Source organism: Euphorbia lathyris, chromosome 9 (genome assembly GCF_963576675.1).
Source record: "Euphorbia lathyris chromosome 9, ddEupLath1.1, whole genome shotgun sequence".
Classification (NCBI taxonomy): Eukaryota; Viridiplantae; Streptophyta; class Magnoliopsida; order Malpighiales; family Euphorbiaceae; genus Euphorbia; species Euphorbia lathyris.
Genome location: NC_088918.1, coordinates 32,206,757 through 32,225,969, shown reverse-complemented (window position 1 = coordinate 32,225,969; position 19,213 = coordinate 32,206,757). Strand labels below are relative to the sequence as shown.

Sequence of the window (19,213 nt, the reverse complement as noted above, 5' to 3'; positions counted from 1 at the left end):
TAAAACACATGGTGGGATGGACCTGCATTGTGCACTCTGCAAGCCCAATGGACATTTGCGTATAAGATCTACGATTGAGCCTTAACTACTGGTTCCATGACAATTGTCACCTTACCAAACACTCAGTCAAGCACTCTCTATTGGAGATGCGGTAACAGTTTGATGAAATAAAACCTAAAAATGTCATAATAAAAACTTAACCAATGTAATACACAATAAACCAGTACTAAATAATTATTTAGTCTAATTCGAACCCAGATTCCACATGGAGGAGAAGCAAAAAGCAAAATCAAGATCGGCAATATAAAGCCATTTACGCACTGCAATTTTTTCCAAAAGAAATTTTGAGATTCAATCATTTGCCATTAAAGTTAAATGCATTCCTTCTTCCAGCTTAACTTAACTCATCACTAGTCACTTCACTGAACAGCATTTTAAACAACTCTTGAATAAAAATTGTCTGAGAAGTACCTCAGTCAGTCCTTTACATACTTGAGCAAATTAAAGTTAATTTCTTCAACTCCCAAATTATTATCGAGCCCCAAGAATGAATAATTACACGATAATTTTGTTTCTCCAAACAGGCATAGAAATAGTAAACCAGTAAGGCCCAAAAGCACATGTTTACCTGCATGTATGGTACAATATTTATCATCTCAAGCATTCTTTTCATATTTAGATTGAGCATTCCTTCTTGCACATTCCAAGATTGTTTTGTCAGCAGTGATGAAGTAGGAAGCAATTGATGCTGTTAAAAATGGGAAAGAACCACATAAATTAAAGTTCTCCACAAAATTGCTCAAGCGCTTCAAAGAATAGTTTCTAACACACTTCTACTTCTCATGCAAATGCCCTTTAGATTTGAAACGTGTATACACATATACCTATACTGACTTGTATTGAACCATCAAGTCCATGCACTGCTGAGCTGTTTAATTATGTTGTAACGAAAACTTAAATGGCTATCTGATCGTGATCTACTAAAGCAGCAAAACTTCCATTATATAAATTTTCAGATACTATGGTTTGAGTCATATGTAGTTGTCACAAAATTGGAATTTAACTAGTCTCGCAGTCCAAGGCTAATAAAAATTCTGAAAACTATTACCAGAAGAGATGATGAGTGCTTGAGCAGTGTAATTGAGATTTGCTTTTGCCCAGGGTACCATGCGAACAGCTAGCAACTGAGAATACAAAAAGGAATACCAAATGAAAAAGAGTAAATTTATAGAAAGAATTAGAACTCAACAATCATGTACTTCTTCCATGTCTTTGCCACATCAATACATACTGATGCAGTAGCTTTGTATTTGTTTTGCTGCTAATTGCTTTATTAGAGTGTTTTAGGTTTTAGTAACTCATGTGCTTGTCATGTAACATTTTAATGATGTTAAATGGTTGGGATTAGTTGCGTTTTCTTATCTTAGGGCTGAGATTAATGTTTTAATTGTAACCCTAGTATAATTCTTTATTCCTTTAATTTTCTCCTACACCTACTCTATCATTTGGTATCAGAGCAATGATCCTAATTTATTTTGAGGTTTGATACCGTTCTTCTGTCATGGTTGGACACCAAGGGTCAATCAAGCCTGACACACAGAATTGGCTGAAGAACGATGTATGATTAAAGATTTATCTCGGATTGTCCCTGTTATGCATATGCCAGTGGGAGCCCATATGGATAATCCGGAAGGCAACCATGCTTAGAATTTCTAGAAGGAGGTCTTGAGGATGAACTTGATGAACCAACCAGGGGATGTTAACTCCTTTCATGATGCTGGAGCCACTAATCGTGTGGCAAGAGGTGGATTGGAAGACCTGTTGTCACATGCTCTTGACTTCAAAACCAGTGGGATCAAGGTAGAAGTTGCTGATTTTCATGGAAAATTGCATTCTGAAGATTATTTAGATTGGCAGGCCAACATAGAGAACTATTGAACTCATGGCAGAGAATTGCATGGTTCTCTTTGTGAAGCTGAAATTGAAGGGGAATGCACTTCAATGGTGGAAGAGAAATGAAGAGCAATGTGCACGTCAAAAAAAAAGAACCCAAGATTGGCACATGGGAGGACATGGAAACAACTGCAAAAGCAATTCCTACCAGCTGATTATACACAATGGAGATGTAAGAGAAATCCCACTGTTCAAGGCAAGGTAACAAGTCCATTGATGAGTACAGTTTAGAGCTCAACAATCTATCCATTCGTGTGGGCACGAACGAGTAATGAACAAATAAGTAAAAGTTGAGATGATTGTTGATCGATTATCTAATTTAGAGGATGATAGTCAGTATGCTTTTGTTGGGTATACATCCCAAGTCCCACATTGGAAAGATACAAGGGAGTTGCATAGTTTATAAAGAAGTTCACCAACTACATCAGTACGAGGCCTTTTGGGAAGGAGCCAAAAAACAAATCCGTGCGGGCTTGCCCCAAAGCGGATAATATCATACTAATGGTGGAGCTATTGGTGAACTCGTGGGCCCAACAAATGGTATCAGAGCCGATGGTTCGGCTGGGAGAACGTGCATGAGATCTAAGGAGATGTGGGAGGCTCTCAGTGTGACCTCGCGATGGGAAATCTGTGCTTGGTGCTTGTGTCGAAAGTCTTCCTGATATTGTGGTGGTCAGGCGGTCCTTGGTCTGAGGGGAGGATTGTTGGGTATACATCCCAAGTCCCACATTGGAAAGATACAAGGGAGTTGCATAGTTTATAAAGAAGTTCACCAACTACATTAGTATGAGGCCTTTTGGGAAGGAGCCCAAAAACAAATCCGTGCGGGCTTGGCCCAAAGCGGACAATATCATACTAATGGTGGAGCTGTTGGTGAACTCGTGGGCCCAACAGCTTTGACGGTGAAAGAAAAACTGTTAAACTTGGGGTTCAGAAACTGACATTGAACAAACATGATAGTAGAACAAATGTAAATAAAAGCCTTCTACATGACCAACCTGTTAACTGAAACAACTGAGGTCCGAGGAATTGTTAACTCCCACAAGATGGACAAAGGAAAAGGTGTAGACGTATGCTGTGGGTAAAAACAGCAATGTAACAGAATTTTGATTTCATTTGATTTTCTCCTAAACTACTCTATCAAATACACAACTATTTTTTGTTCAAACACATGACTTCCACAATTCCAAAGACTATCAGCTTACAGATATCAATGATAAAGATGAAGACAGACTCAACTCAATCAAATTAAGAGAAGCAGGATCTCATATCAAACTATGTTAACTTATTGCCGATCCTGATTTGAACAGTTATTATGATCTCTGCAATAGGATGAACTAACTCAAGGAATCACTAAAACCCAGATATCCTAAAGTCAATCCTGATGAAATAGATCTTAATTAAGCTTGGAAATGGCCAATGGATCTTCTATTGCCAAAAATTTCTATTATAAAACCATTATAAGATGCAAAATGGGCTGTCAATCCTCCAAATCTTGTACCTTATTTAATAATTTCATCTCGAAATTCAAAGAATGTTTTTTCTTACAAAAGTATTCTCCAGTTATATAAAAGAAAACTCTTTTGCACTTAATCGCAGTAAGAAGCAAAGAAATATTAGATAGGTAAAACATACGGTAGGGACGGCACTGACACCTGCAGCTATAACAGCTGCCTTAGCTCCAGCACGAGCACCTTCTGCAGAATTCCATTTGAAATACCAAAAACAAAAAAAAGGCCAACTGTGTCAATCAACCAGAAAAGGGTTTGGACGCTTCGGAACATATCACACTAATCTAAGATAATATGACAAAGGCACAAAAGAAAACTAAAATCCAAAGCGGAACCTTGAGTACAACGTCTAGCTTCCAAAATCCTCCGATCTTCAGCTGGTGAAGGAATCACAAAGGAAGAATTAATCCTCTGGTTGTTGCTGTTGATTGTCTGAGACCAATGATTTCTCATTTCTGATGGAATCCCCATTTTTCGTTTTAGTAATTTCAATGTTCTACCAAATCGGAATCAGATTGCTAATTTGATGCGCGAGTTTCAAGAACGAAAGAACAGAGCCGGGTCGTGATCGAGAAGTAGGAGTGAAATTGATACAAATTGAATCACTGATCTGATTATTTCATGGAAGTCGTATTTTGTACAGGCCTTTGACATGAAAAAGCCGATTTGACCACTTTTTCAGGGAGGTGCAGAAATCGGTTTAGCTTTAAACCGATAAATCAAATCGAACCGAGTTTGGTTCGACACTATTCACTACAACGGCGTCGTTTTGAAAACTACTAGTTCAATCCTAATCCAAGTGTAACTGTGAAACGCTATTACATATAATCCTATTATTAATCTTCGGTAGAGGGTTTTGGGGGCAGCTTGTTGATTTTTTCAGCAATGGCGGATTCCAAATCCAACCTTCCAAATAGATTGCGATGCCATCACTGTGCTGGACCTCTTTTGAAGCAGATGGTACCTCTTTTATCAATTGCTTATTTCGGCACTTTTAAATTGTTTATCTTGATTGTAATCTCGTAAACGACTCACTTGCACTGAAATTTGGAGAAAAAGAACTGATATTGAGTGCCTGTTTGATTTTCGTTTGCAGGAAACTAGTGACTGGACTATTGCACCGTTAATTAGAGATAGTTTTTCAATGGTATTCCTCTTTCAAACTAGTGTTTGCTTCTTTCTTTGAACAACTTTAACTTTTTTTTTTATTAATGTTTGCTGGTTGCGAAGGGAGAATTCGAATCTTTTGTTACAGTGCGCCAGTTGCACCTCGCTATCCATCAATACATAGTATTCGAAAAACTAAAAATTAAAAATAAAAATAGTTCTAGCGATCTAATATGCAATACTGATAATTTAGTCAATTAGCTGGAGAAAGTTAATTATTTACAATTGACTTTGTACTCATATGCTATGCTTCCATCTCTTTGTTATTGTTTGAAGTTATTAATGCAGTAATCTGACTGTCATTTATAAGATCCTATTTATGTTTTACTTGAATTTTGAATGTTTGCACAAACTATCATATATCACAAGGGTGTAACTAAAATTTTCAAAGTTTTAGGGATTTAAGAACAAAAGTATTTGACATGAGACTTGAAAGAGCGATGGACTGGAAAAGAGGAATCCATATAGTTGCTGACTCTAACTAGTTGGGATATCTGCTGGGTTGTTTTCATTGTTGATTAGACTTTAAAAACTCAATAAAATCCTGAGGACTAAAAGTTAATTGAAAATCTAAATTTCAACTTCAGCAAGGGTTATGGATAAGTTTAAGCTCAAGGAGGCTAAATATATACCTATGAAATTATTTATATAAAATAGCAACACAAAATTTGCAAAATTTGGAGGGTCATGTGCTGTGCATCAATCACGTGGCTTCAAATTGATGAATGTTTTCTGTTATGATTTTGGGTGTTGGGGCTAATATTTTCTGTTTTTGTTGTGGTTTTGCAGATTGGTTCTGCTGTTGGCGGTACAACGAGTGCATTCTATGGATTCAACCATGGTAATCTAAATTCTTGCTTGGCTTTTGCTGAACTTCTTTAGTTGATTATCTTACTTAATTAAACTCTTGTTTTGCTGCATGTGTTATGCTTGTCTAAATTTTCTTCTCTATCCGCATCTTGATTTCTTCAGTAAATTAATTATTAATTTGCTTGTTATCAAAATAATTGTACATGGAAAAATAAGAGAAACAGATCTAAATTCTTGCTTGGCTTTTGCTGAACTTCTTTAGTTGATTATCTTACTTACTTTAAACTCTTGTTTTGCTGCATGTGTTACACTGCATATGGTATGCTTGTCTAAATTTTCTTCTCTATCTGCATCTTGATTTATTCAGTAAATTAATTATTAATTTGCTTGTTATCAAAATAATTGTACATGGAAAAAGATGAGAAACTGTAGAAATAAAGGGGCAAATCGCATCCAAGTGAAATAAAACAGTGAAACATAGCTCTAGTTGCTCAACTCTCCTTGTTTTGTGTTCCATACTTATGTTGTCAGCAAGTAGTCACGATTACATTGACAAATACCTAAAAAATTAGGAAGAGAAGTAAATAGAAGTAACTCATTCTTACCACTCATCATTGCAACGCAAAGCAATAAACAAACTCTGCGCATGACTTTCCCATATGGCCATACGTGTACCAATTTAGACTTGTAGTTGCCCATAAATAAAGTTGCCTTTTGTCTTGCCTTAGGCGGGGAAAGACCAATGGAGGTGAAGAGAACTTACAAGGACTAGAAGGGTAGCTTTTGTTGGTCAGACCAAGGTGGCATGGTTAACACAATTGGGAATTTACTAAGATTTTTCTTTGAAATTTTTATTTATGTTCAATTATATAATCCAGATATATTATATAAATGTGAAAGACACTCTTTATCCACCTACATTCAAAACTCCTGAGAAAAGCTATGACTGGTATTTTTGCTTCTTCTCTCTGTTTTGTAATACGAAGTGAAATTTAATTGATTGGATAATGTACTCCAGCAGCAATTTTTTGATAAAAGTTTTTTTTAGTATATTTCTTATAGTTATTAAGAGATTCTTCTATATTAATTATAATTATAACGATTCATACTTAAGTTTTTTGTTCTTTCTCCATATTAATTATAATGATTAATGAATTTTGAGATTTGCAATTTTCCTTTGCTGATGATATGGTGGTTGATGCAGTGATGCCAATTGTTCGGAAGTCGGTAAAAGGACCAATGTGGCTGCATTTCCTCATTGGTGTAAGTTTCTCAATGCATATATATGATGTTTAAAAGTCCTTTTAACTTTATGCTCCTTGTCATGTTGCTTAGCTGCCTCTATGCTTTTCTGATGAACTATGCATTTGCTTTTCTCCAAAGTCTTGTACCGATGGGCTCACAACCTTGTTGCCCTATCCATGCAGGATTTCAGATATTAATATGAATTGGGCTTTTAACTATTAATTTAAGCTTTTAGTTTAATTGGTTCTAGGACATGGTATCAGAACCTCTTAGACCAAGTGATCAAGGGTGCAACCTCATTTATTGATTAAATTGATGGATATGATAATATGGGCCTGTGTTGTGCACGCTAAAAGCCCAGTGGGCATTCGCGTGCAGGAGTGGGTCAGATTTTTATATGAATTGGACCTTTTAGTTCAATTGGTTCCGTGACACAGGATAAGCCAGTTGCTAATTGCCATGTAGTTTTCTGGATCTCTAGGAATGGAAACTTGTTTTTGTTGTATGCCTCATAGTGATGGCATTAATATGCCCACTGATATACTGAAGCCTTGCCGATTTCTCTAATATCCCTGACCCCTATCTTTCAGAGAAAAATATGAACCTGATATGATATGCGTCATCTTACCACTAGTCATTAGGATTAAGTAAATCAAGAAAACCTGGGGTTATGGAATGTGAAAATTGAAAACCATGTGGCGAAGCATACACTTTCAGTAAGCTCTTTGCCTATTTCATGGAGTTCAGTTTCATGTGGGCAAATTTTTTTGTTGAACTGTAGTTTTTCCTGTATCATTGCCTGAAGTATTTCTTTCTTACTAAATATTTTTGTGCATCTGCAGGCACCACCAGTGATAGTATTCTCTTCAGCCTGTGCAGGATTAGTTGGTGAGCAGTATTCTCCATATATATTTTTGTGGTTCAAGATTTATAATTACAGGCATGTCATCTAATTACGTTTTAAAGTGGCTTTAAAAACGTGTTTATTGAGTGGGTGGGGTTTTGATCTAGTGGATCTCTTTCCATGTATCTACACTAGCTCCGAAAAGACTTCCTACTGTGTTTATTGATCATAATCATGCAAAATCATAAGCCTCTGTTTTCTAAGCACTATTGCTAGGACTCTCCAGGCCTGTTGAAACTGCTAATAGTAGTATATTTGGAAATCTACAGGTGGTGCTGTTCCGGCCCTAGCGCAACTTGCTTCATCTTCTTACCACACAGCGTTCTCGTCTTCTTCTTCAATACCGCCTCCTCCTCCACAGGATAAAAAGATGCGCAGCTCGAGAACTTCCTCAACTTTGTAAGAGAGAACTCCTTCCACGGGCGCGTGGAGATGCATAGAGAAAAAAAAGAACATGCTTGTGTATATGCTTACTCTTTTATCTTTGCTCCATGAAATAATGAGGCTTTTGTAGGCCTTGTTGATCATGACATTCTAATCTCAGTGTATTGTGTAATTTGCTGCTCTTGACAATTCTTACATGGTATCCGGTCTGTGTATTTATGGAAGATTTTGGCATAAGGGTATAGTATAACACAAGGGTATATTGCAGATTGTATGCATTATTATGCTTAAATTATAAATACAATGACAAATAGAACGGCTTATTATTTAAACATTTTTTTTTTTTTTTTTATGATCATTGAAAAAGATGAATAGTTTAATGTATGGTTGTAAAAAAACGCAAGGCACCAGTCGGAGATTAATTGGATTTTTTTTTTTTTTTAGCTTTTGAAGTTTTAATAAATAAATTATTGTATAAATACATTTAAAACATGAATTACAATATGTAAAAATAATAATATAAAGATTTAAGATAAAAAAATATATATTTTAATATTTATTATATTAATGCTCTTAAAAAACAAAAACAAAACACAAAAATGTGCTAACATTAACAGTTTTTTTTTCTCTGGTGTAGATTTATTAATTATTAATGAATTGAAATTATTATTTAATCGACTTATTTGCGTAATAAAAATTTAAATAAAATATAGGGAAAAATACAAAAATAAACCTTGTGGTTTGGCCCATTTTCGAAGTGCACCCCTGTGGTTTAAAAGTTTGCAAGTCGGTGCCTTGAACTTCATTCCGTTAGCAAAGAGGGGTAAAATTGACTAACGGTGTTAAAAGTCAAAGAAAAAATAGTTAATTTGGTCCTTATATTTATTTATTTCATAAATAACCTCTCCTTATTATCTAATTATCACAAACAAACCTCAAAATAAAAATTAAAAATCAATTATACCATCTTCTATATCTCTTTTTAATTTTTTATTTTTCTTCTCATTTCTCATTTCTCTCTCCTCTTTTTCTCTCTCTTCTCTCTCATCTTTCTTAATTTCTCTTTAAAATCAATTCAATTAAAGACAAGACATTAAAATCAACCCAGTGTCACTCTCACCTCGTCAGTCCAATATAAAAATATCTGTTAAATACCGTGATTTTGGATCTTGAATCACAACTACAGGAAGCAAATGCGAGCATGAAACTTAGAATGGAGGAAGAACTCCAGGCACAAGGAGAGGATCGATAAAAATAACAGAGGCTTTAAAACTCGGAAAGAAAAACAGGAGAACAAGGTTGAAAGGAGCGAAAGATCGAAACTGAAACAAAGCATAAGAATGCAGAAGCAGAAGTTAAGAACATTACAAGTCACACTCCATACCGTGGAGATAGAATTCGAAGCTTTTGGAGCATCAACAGCAGAAGCGCTTTCACATATTCAGAAATAGAAAGTGGAATCAGTAGCTTTCATCAGTTCACTCATGAAGAATACTATGCCTTAATAGCTAAAGCAAGAGATGAAACCGCACTTGCTGAATGGCGGATTTCGCTTTCTATGAAGCAGAACTTGCAGCTGAGGTTAATTTGTCGAGATTAAGAGAACTAAGGCGAAAGAAACGAAAAGAGAAAGAAAAAGAACAAGAGATCAAAGTGATCAATGAAGATGATAATAGTGTAAAAGATATAGAAAAATGAGAATTTTGCTGCAGAATAGAATCCAAATTCAACAATGGTTAATTTTGCTGAGAATTTTGTACAATTCCGATGGAAGAGGTGAGGTGAAAGCATGATTAATTTGTTTATTATTAATTTTCTTATCTATTATGAATATTGGATTGATTTTACTGTTTAATATTTAATTCAATTGATTTAGAGAAATTAAGAAAGATGAGAGTGAAGGGAGAGAAAAAGAGGAGAGAGAAAGTATAAAAAAATTAGAAATTAAAGATAGATGGAGAAGATTGTATAATTGATTTTTAATTTTTATTTTGGGGTTTGTTTGTGATAATTAGATAATAAGGGGAGGTTAATTTATGAAATAGATAAATATAAGGACCAAATTAACTCTTTTTCCTTTGACTTTTAACACCGTTAGTCAATTTTACCCCTCTTTGCTAACGGAATGAAGTTCAAGGCACCGACTTGCAAACTTTTAAACCACAGGGGTGCACTTCGAAAATGGGCCAAACCACAAGGTTTATTTTTGTACTTTTCCCTAAAATATATATTAAGAGTCCGTTTGTTTTACTTACTCTTTGCTGTTACGGGTTGCTGTTGCTTTGTTGTTACGGTTTACTGTTGCTGTTACGGTTTACTGTTTCTTGTTACGGTTTGCTGTTGCTGTTTGAAGTGAAAAAGCAAAAAGGAGCATGTAAAGGAGCAATCAAACACCCCTAAGAGCATCTTTAATAGAGGGTACCCAAAAAAGTGTCAAAACTTAACACGTAATACAAAAATATAGTATTTTATTGTCTCTTTCTTCCACATCACTTTTGATAACTTTTTCTTAAAAAATGCTCCAATAGAGATTGCTTAAAGAGTTGTAATTATGGTCCCAAAAATTATTATTTTATTATAAATATTAAACACAAAACTGCTGATTTTATTATTTCTAGGAAAGAGACTACAGATTTTATATTAAAAAATGGCTAAGCAAGGTTGCCAAAAATTGGACACCTTTTAAAGGTTGTCAAACCTAATACCACATCAGTTGGCACTCTTTTAGGCATCCTCTATTGAAGATGCTCTAAGTATAAAAGTATAAACATTTTAAAATGGATGTAGTCAGTTTACATTTTCCCATCGAGTAAATGAAAAAATTGCAGTAATAAATAACTGCAACTAATAATTTTGCATATTGTAAATGCGGTTTTGATCACATGAACCTTAATGACCATGTAATATGTGGTCATTCATCGTTAGATCCTAGTTTGTTCGAATCCTAAGATGGAGAATCGAAACATCTTGCAGCTTAGATTTAATAAGCCTACATCTAATCTAACGGTGAATCACCAAATTCACTTGCTATTAAGGTCTATGTGAATATTCCGGTTGTAAATGAGATGAAAACAAAACCTTGGCTACTAAAACGGTGACGTTTGCAAGGACTGCATTCGCTCCATCTCTTGGAAAACAGTGATCTGTTCGTTGGATTTGGCTAGACATAATATAAAGAATTTTAACACAAAATTGGTAAAATTTTAATTTTTTTTTATTATTACATTGCTAATTTGTTGTATAGATGTAGGTGTTAAATCCAAAATGAAAATCAATTTCCCTCGCTTCTCTCTTTTGATTGTCATTTTCTCCCTCAATATTCTTCCCAAAACATCTTCCTCTTCTTCCTCCGTTTCCTTGCTCGGAATTCCCCCTCAAGGTACCCCGCAAATATGTAGCACGAAATGTCAACAAGTGTTTGCTTCTTGTTTTCTTTTTAATTTTACAGAGAAAAGTGTTTTCTTTTGTTGAACTTTTGGGTTGTATTGAGCTGATGTTTTGTGATTCGGATTGGCGAAAATAAACCCAGATCAGAATTACTTCGATAGAGAGATCATAAAGTGCAAGAATGGATCAAAGAATTTCACTAGAGCTCAACTCAATGATGATTTCTGCGATTGTCCTGATGGGACTGACGAACCAGGTCTCTCCTCTCCTCTCCTTAATGTGCATATTTATGGATTTGTTTCATAATTCATAATGCTTAAAATGGGAACCTAATTTGAATTTATATGCTTAGACGAACTTAATTTAGTCTTAGACGAATACATGCTTGTATTTCCAGGCTGAATTAGTATCAGATGCAGGAAAGGAAATGCATCTATCTGACCAGTTTATGATTGAGGTTTGACAATGCATCTATCTAAACCTCAATTTTTATTAGATGAAGATATGATGCATAAGGTGTTAATGATGTCTTCACTGTAGTTTTAGTGCTCCTTTTTCATCTTTCTTGCTGTTTATTGAATCAGAAGTTTGCAGCCTGTTGGGTACCTGAGAATTATTTGCCAGTTTCAACTTCTACTGAAGTATTTTAGTATTTATAATTTTAATTTTAATTGCAGGAACATCAGCATGTCCAGAAGGGAAGTTCTATTGTCGGAATACCGGGCATCTTCCTGTTTCGGTACCTTCCTCAAGAGTTAATGATGGGATATGTGGTAAGATTGGCTTTTAATAAACCTAATTATACTGCCTTGTTGATTCTCTTTGTTAAGTTCTTTCTACATTGATCTGAATTCTTACATGAGAAGTTCAAACTCTGACCTATGAATTAAACTAAGAATTATAAGTGATTTATCTTACCAATAGTCTCATTACTTTCTCCTTTTCTCGCAACCATCACATAAAATATTACATAACCCTTTTAACAATTAATAAAGCCTGGCATGGTAGACTTGTATTGTATGTTATTATGTTAAATTTAAGAATTTAGCTAAGTGTCTATATGCCACAAGCAGCATTTTCTCTTTCTTTTTGTTTATTTCATGTCTTTTTTTTTTTTTTTTTGCACTCATATAAACCTTCATTTTTCTGAACAATGTGTCACCATTCCAACCCTCTTTTAGTTTGGCTGGTCAAATTTAATGGATGCAAGTTGTAGTTGTTGTTGCTGTAGGGTTATTGCATTCCAAGTGTAGGTATCACTTTCTTAGTTGAGCATATTATGGAGTACATATTTCTTTACGATACTTCCAATAATCACTGTTCATGTACTAACAGATTGCTGTGATGGGAGTGATGAATATGATGGTGAAGTGAAGTGTCCAAATACATGTTGGGAGGCTGGCAAAGTGGCGAGGCAGAAGTTGCAGATAAAGATTGACATGTACAAAGGAGGTGTCACCTTACGGAAAATGGAAATTGAAAAAGGAAAACGAGAACGAGCTAAAGATGAAGATGAGTTATCAAAGCTGAAAAATGAGGAGAAAATTCTTAAAGGGCTTGTTGAACAGCTCAAGGGTAATGATGTGCAATCCCAGTTCATTTCTTGTTAAAAAAAGGTTGAATTCTCTTGGATGAGAACAAATCTCGTATTATTATAGTCTTGGTCTTGTGCAACTTCTTTTAATATAGGAAAATACATATGCATAGAGGATTTATTTGAAAACTGTCAGATAATAATAAAAGCTATTATTAGGCTTTAACTATCAGTTTAAGCTTTTGGTTCAAATAGTTCATTGATATGTTATCAAAGACTCTTAGACCAAGTGGTTGAGGGTTCGAATCCTAACAACTCCAATTTATTAAAAGGAATTTCAGCACATAGCAAGATAGGTTTGTGTTGTACACGCTTCAAGCCCAGATCAACTAATTAAACTTCATGTTTGCTTTTATTAGGAGGTCTAGAAACATTAGCAATGGTTTTGGTAGACGATTGGAGCGCAATATTGAAGGAAACTCGGATATTTCAGCTCAAATTGTTTTGTTTAAAAAGCAAATTGAACTATGGTTTCAATATGAATTTCTGATTGTTGTATTAAGAAATATAAAATTTTGTTCCTTCTTTACCTCTGATGTTCAAACAGAAATTGAGGTGTTGAGAATTTTTTTTTGCCAAAGATTAAAACTTCATCTCTCTGCTCTCAGTTATTTGATCTTTTTTACACAGTATACAAGGAGCAAATTGAGAAGGCAGAAGAAACAGTGCGCCTAGATGAAAAAGAAGAAGAGAAGATTAAAGAACTTGCTGAGGGTGAAGATGAGGCTGGAGGAAAATCTGATGCTGACCAAAAGGAAAACTCAAGCTCAGATGGAAATGGAAATGAGAATATGGAGCCATTGAAAGATGACGAGAATACAGAGTTGTCAGAAGATAAACATGAGAATATGAAAGATGAATCTGAAAGTAATGAGGAATTGTCAAAAGAAGAGCTTGGTCGCCGTGTTGCTTCACGCTGGACAGGAAAAATTTCTGAACACCAGGCAGAGGAAAGCAGTACTGTGAAAGACAGCCATGGAGGCAGCAGAGGGACTTCAGAGAGCTCTAATAATGAAATTTATGATAATAGTAGTGGTAAGAAATCATCTTTAGGAAATGATCTTGATGGGTCCTTTTTTCATGTACACGTTTTGATTAGAAGAGTAGAAAGATTTTTGGTTTGTCTTATTGTTTGTTCTTTTGTATTAGTTGTTATTCCTCTGCTCAGCTAAGTTCTTTAACTATTTAAAGAGCTTACATTCTTAATCTTGTTCTTTTTCTTGATGTTTAGAGATAACCAATTTCAGTGGCTCGTGGTTGGAAAAAGTAAAGGATGCTGTTCGAAACATATTTCAATTGATTAATTATGCTTCACCTCCTGGTGATAAACTAGGTAAGAGTTGTTTTCAATATTTAGCAGCATTTGATAAATAATTACATCAAAATGCTTTTTCTTACATTTTAACTCGTGTAGAAGCAAATCGTGTGCGGAAGGAGTACAATGATGCCTCTGCAAGATTGTATGATTTAACGGGAAGGATATCAAGTTTGACAGACAAGTTAAATCATGATTTTGGTAATTCACAATAGATTACTCTGAAATAAACAGTTAAGCTTCGTTTTGACCAGCAGATAAATTGGTACTTTTCTTTGCTTGCTCAAATCTATGTATTGAATACCAGGTACACAGGAGGAGTTCTATTCGTTGTATGATCAATGCTTCGAGACCAAGCGGGAAAAGTAAAATCAGTCCTCTGCTTTGCTTTCACTTGGTTTAGATTGCTTTTCTTCCTCGTGTCACTATACAGAAGGCAAATATAACTTTCTCCATGGCTTCATTTTTCTTTGTTTCAGGTATATTTATAATGTTTGCCCATTCAAAGAAGCATACCAGCAAGAGGACGGCCGTAGAACCCAACTAGGGTATGTATTTTGACATATTATGATCCTTTGATCTCTAGAGGGCGAGCCTTGGCGCAACGGTAAAACGTTGTTGTCGTGTGACCAGAGGTCACGGGTTCGAGTCTTAGGAGCGGCCTCTTGCCAATTAAATTGGCAAGGGAAGGCTTGCCCCCAATACACCCTTGTGGTGGGACCCCTCCCCGGACCCTCGCTCAGCGGGGACGCGTAATGCGACCGGGCCGCCCTTTTTTTTTTTATGATCCTTTGATCTCTCTGATGAATTTAGCAGTTTGTTATTTTTCTATTTTTGCTGTCACTTCAAATCCTAGCTGCTGATTGATGGCAATGCTTTTTGAGTAAATTTGTCTGTATTTACATTCATACAGAGATCTTTAAAGAAGTATTATCATCAAGATGTTGGTATGAGTTTGAAAGACACTAGAAGTACTAAAAGTATTAAATGAGAAGAGATCAAATATTTAGGATAATTTCATAAGGGTAAAATTGTATATGGACATCTTTTGTTTCTGTTGAAAGAGGCCAATTATAATGTTTTTACTGAACTAACTAAATGGCTAGTAAGATAATGCCTACTCTAGATGGAGTATTTGTCCCTATGCATAGGGATACTGATAGATTTAGGGTGAGAGAATGAGGCTTCGGCTCCTCATTCGAACCTGTTTCCTATGAACTCTAAAAGTCCAAACGTGCACCCAACAAGCAACGGTTCATGTTTAGAGCTCCTAGTGATGATTTAGTTATGCTGAAATTGGTGTCAGTTTACAGTGGTGATTTAGTTACACTGAAAGAAAATAAATGATTCCTGGATTCTGCTCTCCTTCATGTAGGTACTGGGAGAAATTTGAAAACTCCTACCAGATCATGCTTTTTTCTAATGGCCAGTCATGCTGGAATGGACCTACTAGAAGTATAAAGGTATTTAGTCATTGAATTTCTTTTCTTTGCAAATTTGATGAAAATGGACCTATAACGTATGTAGAAGATGCTTAAAGGTCATTAAGCAGTTTAAATCCTCTTTGACGTGCGGATCCTTTATTTGTTCTAATAAAATCCACTCCACTTCAATGCATGCAAGACATAGTTAAAAAAATTCTGTGTTGGAATATCCGTTTGATGGTCGCATCTGTGACATCTGTATTGATTAGCTTTTGTCTGACATGGGACCGAGAAAGCAGCTTGTTATTTGATCAAGGCACGAACTTTTTGCAACCAACTTTTAATGATATCAAAGTAACTTTTCGATTTCAACAGGTCAAGCTTAGGTGTGGGCTGAAAACAGAGCTGACTGCTCTGGATGAACCAAGCCGCTGCGAGTACATACCTCAATGTCTCTTTCTTTCTTTCTGTCTTCTTTCACATCCTTAATGGAGTTGTCCCATTGGTTTCCTTGTTTGTGGCAGATACTTAGCTTTGATGACAACGCCTGCCCTCTGTCAGAAAGACAAACTCGAGGTAAGTTTTTAATCAATAGCCAGTCAGTCATTCTGTGGTTCAGTATTTTTATTGTATTGCTGAAATGGAAAATATTGGATGTGGCAGGAACTCAAACATAAGCTGGAAGCTCTGTCCAGCGATATACAGGACGACCATGATGAGCTATAGCTTGACCATATCTAAATGAAAATGCACGGTCTTTAACAATCTGCCATGCTCATTTCTGAAGTGACCTTTTCTTGATTTCACTATACATCTGCATATTCTTATCTCTTGAAGATCGGATCAATATCTTGCAGCTGAGAAATCGTTGTCCGGACAGGATCGAGCATCTTCATTGGGCCCTCATCCAGGCTCCAAAGAGAAACTAGTTTTGACATTTTCATTGAGAATTTATGTTGGAGATTGGAGATTGATGGTGCCATCTAATCTTGACTGACCAGTGAATGAATATTCTTTTTTCTGCATAATTTGCACGCATGGAAGGATTGCCATTTGCCTTTTCTTTTGACCTCCTACCTATTTAGGATTTCAAAGGGGCCATTATGAAAGCATAATGGGGGAAAAGAGCCCTAGTTTGATGCCATTCATTGATTCATATAATCGAATAGAATGGACAGAGATTGTGATTAACAAGTTTCCAGTGAATGAGTATATTCTTTGCGTTTCCAATATTTTCATTTTTTATCTTTTTTCTTTACCCTCCATGGTTGTAAATATTCTTTATACCCAACTCCTCATCACTGCATATCATTAGGACTCCTTCGAATATTTGACCTGTTTTATTTCTTATCTTTAGAAAAAAAAGTTAACAAAATAAAACAGGTAAAATATTCGAAAAAGTCCTAATGATATGCAGTGATGAGGAGTTGGGCATAAAAAACATTTACGAAGGTAATTCTACATCAATCTATTAAAAAGATACAACTTGTATAATAAAATAAAAGATTGATTTATTTCAAAAAAAATAAAATAAAAGATTGATGATATGTTAATGTATGTGCGTGTGAGATGAAGGGAGACATAATTAATAATGTATCTCAAAAATACCAAACTAATATCTGAAAAAAAAAAAGGTGCTTCCACATTGTTTTAGCTAGTGGTGTTCATGAAACCGAACGTGTAGGCTTGACTCGGCTTGAAAATAGGCGAGGTGAAGCTTGGCTCAAGTTTGAAGCTCATCAAGTTTGAAATTTAGTTTAGACTCGGTTCGAGCTCAAGGGAACCAAATATAGGTTTGGCTACGCTCGAGAAGGAGTCGGTTCAAGAACAGCTCGAGAATGATCTAGATCTCAAATGTGTACTTAAATGTATATATTTTTGGTTAGATGTAATATCAAAAAGAAAAATGAAATGAGAAGGCAGCAGCAATTTATTAATAATCAAAATTACAAAGGAAATAATAATTATAAAATATTTTTTAACCTTTTGCAAGAAAAAAAAATGAGATGAAGAAATGTTTAGACATGCACGAAACAGTTTCCTTAAGATATAATTTGTCATCTACGGAGCAATCATTTTCGAGGATATAACAATAGACTTGTTCGAACTCTGCCATGCACAAAGATTATCACTAGAGAAGGGGAAGGAAGAACAAATAACAGTAAGGAACGCGGATTTTTCTAGAGCTTTCTGTGTGTCTCAAACTGAAAAAGAAAGTATCAAATAAACTGGCGGAGGAAGTTGAAAAACGTCTAGCATTTAAAGTTTTGAAATTAATCATGACATTAAATCCTTTAAATGGAAATTATATGATTGCAACCACTCTTGTAACTATTTCAGAATTTAAAACGAATTATGACAGTTGAGAAAATAAAAATGGATTGGCCAATTGGAGGCAACCCATAATAGACCAATTCAATTTGGCATTCGTGTTGCTCACAAGGTATGAGTGCACCCTCAAGCCCATTGAGGTTGGATTTTCATCCATGTGTGTGAGAGAGCCTTCTGATTAGTTATTATACAATAACATTGGAAAAGGTTTTAACTTACAAACCCTTTGCTCCTTTCCACTCGATATTTATATAGGATAGGTAGATATCAACCCTTAAACATCTCCTTGTGAAAGACATTTACTTTGGCTGGCTGACTAGTAGATGTGATGTCCTTGAACTATTTTGTCACTTGTGTAAATGATGATATATCCCATATAAGTATCGACATAACTGTTGGAACACCTTTCCACATGATTTTGATTTGACAAAATTATTTAAGTTAATCCCATGATTAAACAATTAAATTTAAGTTGTGTTTGTTCAATGTTGAGTAAGTATAACTAACGAGAACATGAACTAAGTGGTCATAAAAAGAAAGACAGAACGAAGTCAGCATAAGCAAGTCACACAGCAGAAGCTGAGTGGAAAACAACTCAGTGTTGCAAAAGAAATGTCTTCTTCAGGAAAGCTTGAAGGCGAAGCTGCGGAGTCAAGCTGAGCAATATTCAAGTCGCCGCTAAGTCAAGCTGAGTGATAATCAAGTCAGCGCCAATGATCCGTTTACTAGAAGACAAGGCCCGACAGATCTCTGCAACAAATCAGAAGCCTTGGAAATGTGATCAAGGACCTTTTCGAGACGCATGGACCGTCTGACCTTTTGGCTAAAAGACAAACCTGACAGAAGAAGACAAACCTGGCGCAAGAACATGAAACTGGCAAAGCCTGGCTCCTGCGAAAATCAGAAGATAGGATTGGCCTGCGATTCTGGAAGCTGACCAATCAATGACGAAAGAAGACCATTTACTCCCAACGGATATGTCGGAATTCAAATCATTTGAAGCTTCAGAATTCACTATAAATAGACAAGTTCATCACTTGGATCAAATACACATACAACTACAAACAGACAGAAAAAGCAAATCTTCACAAGAGTGAAAATCCAAAATAGAAGCTGTCTGAAAAGAAAAAGCAAGCTCTTACACCAAACTCCCATCATTGTGTAAAAGTCTAGAGTGAATTGTATTCA

At 35.4% G+C, this 19,213-nt stretch overlaps 3 protein-coding genes across 5 annotated transcripts; 2 read left to right on the top strand and 1 right to left on the bottom strand.

Moving 5' to 3' along the window:
• Positions 1–418: 418 nt before the first annotated feature.
• On the bottom strand, positions 419–4,116 carry LOC136205940 (early nodulin-93-like). Its single transcript, XM_065996804.1, has 4 exons — positions 3,800–4,116; positions 3,589–3,650; positions 1,109–1,184; positions 419–748 (listed from the first exon to the last, which is right to left on the bottom strand). The coding sequence occupies exons 1-4, from the start codon at positions 3,933–3,935 to the stop codon at positions 657–659; spliced, it is 366 nt and encodes a 121-aa protein (XP_065852876.1). The 5' UTR covers positions 3,936–4,116; the 3' UTR covers positions 419–656.
• Positions 4,117–4,268: 152 nt separating this feature from the next.
• Positions 4,269–8,306, top strand: LOC136205939 (uncharacterized). Its single transcript, XM_065996803.1, has 6 exons — positions 4,269–4,424; positions 4,561–4,611; positions 5,421–5,472; positions 6,646–6,704; positions 7,529–7,574; positions 7,860–8,306. The coding sequence occupies exons 1-6, from the start codon at positions 4,350–4,352 to the stop codon at positions 7,991–7,993; spliced, it is 417 nt and encodes a 138-aa protein (XP_065852875.1). The 5' UTR covers positions 4,269–4,349; the 3' UTR covers positions 7,994–8,306.
• A 2,854-nt stretch (positions 8,307–11,160) lies between these two features.
• Positions 11,161–16,916, top strand: LOC136207101 (glucosidase 2 subunit beta-like). Of its 3 annotated transcripts, XM_065998377.1 has the most exons (14): positions 11,161–11,353; positions 11,504–11,617; positions 12,039–12,134; positions 12,697–12,936; positions 13,586–13,990; positions 14,187–14,288; positions 14,370–14,471; positions 14,578–14,635; positions 14,750–14,818; positions 15,646–15,733; positions 16,070–16,131; positions 16,219–16,270; positions 16,358–16,448; positions 16,552–16,916. In XM_065998377.1, exons 1-13 carry the CDS (start codon positions 11,239–11,241, stop codon positions 16,418–16,420), a joined length of 1,566 nt encoding a protein of 521 aa, XP_065854449.1. In that variant the 5' UTR covers positions 11,161–11,238; the 3' UTR covers positions 16,421–16,448; positions 16,552–16,916. The 3 variants fall into 3 exon arrangements, with proteins under 3 accessions (XP_065854449.1, XP_065854450.1, XP_065854448.1); XM_065998378.1 differs by having other exon boundaries at positions 16,070–16,145; positions 16,358–16,916; XM_065998376.1 differs by having other exon boundaries at positions 11,163–11,353; positions 16,358–16,916.
• Positions 16,917–19,213: the final 2,297 nt, after the last annotated feature.

What these genes read in the sequence shown, in the direction of transcription:
- LOC136205940 (XM_065996804.1), bottom strand. Translation starts at nt 3,935, where the DNA reads ATGGGGATTCCATCAGAAATGAGAAATCATTGGTCTCAGACAATCAAC. An exon ending in AGCTAGACGTTGTACTCAAG is followed by an intron (nt 3,651 to 3,799) that starts GTTCCGCTTTGG and finishes GGAATTCTGCAG; the next exon opens with AAGGTGCTCGTGCTGGAGCT. An exon ending in GTGTCAGTGCCGTCCCTACC is followed by an intron (nt 1,185 to 3,588) that starts GTATGTTTTACC and finishes TTGTATTCTCAG; the next exon opens with TTGCTAGCTGTTCGCATGGT.
- LOC136205939 (XM_065996803.1), top strand. Translation starts at nt 4,350, where the DNA reads ATGGCGGATTCCAAATCCAACCTTCCAAATAGATTGCGATGCCATCAC. An exon ending in GACCTCTTTTGAAGCAGATG is followed by an intron (nt 4,425 to 4,560) that starts GTACCTCTTTTA and finishes TTTCGTTTGCAG; the next exon opens with GAAACTAGTGACTGGACTAT. An exon ending in AGCCTGTGCAGGATTAGTTG is followed by an intron (nt 7,575 to 7,859) that starts GTGAGCAGTATT and finishes GGAAATCTACAG; the next exon opens with GTGGTGCTGTTCCGGCCCTA.
- LOC136207101 (XM_065998377.1), top strand. Translation starts at nt 11,239, where the DNA reads ATGAAAATCAATTTCCCTCGCTTCTCTCTTTTGATTGTCATTTTCTCC. An exon ending in AATTTATGATAATAGTAGTG is followed by an intron (nt 13,991 to 14,186) that starts GTAAGAAATCAT and finishes CTTGATGTTTAG; the next exon opens with AGATAACCAATTTCAGTGGC. An exon ending in CAAGTTAAATCATGATTTTG is followed by an intron (nt 14,472 to 14,577) that starts GTAATTCACAAT and finishes ATTGAATACCAG; the next exon opens with GTACACAGGAGGAGTTCTAT.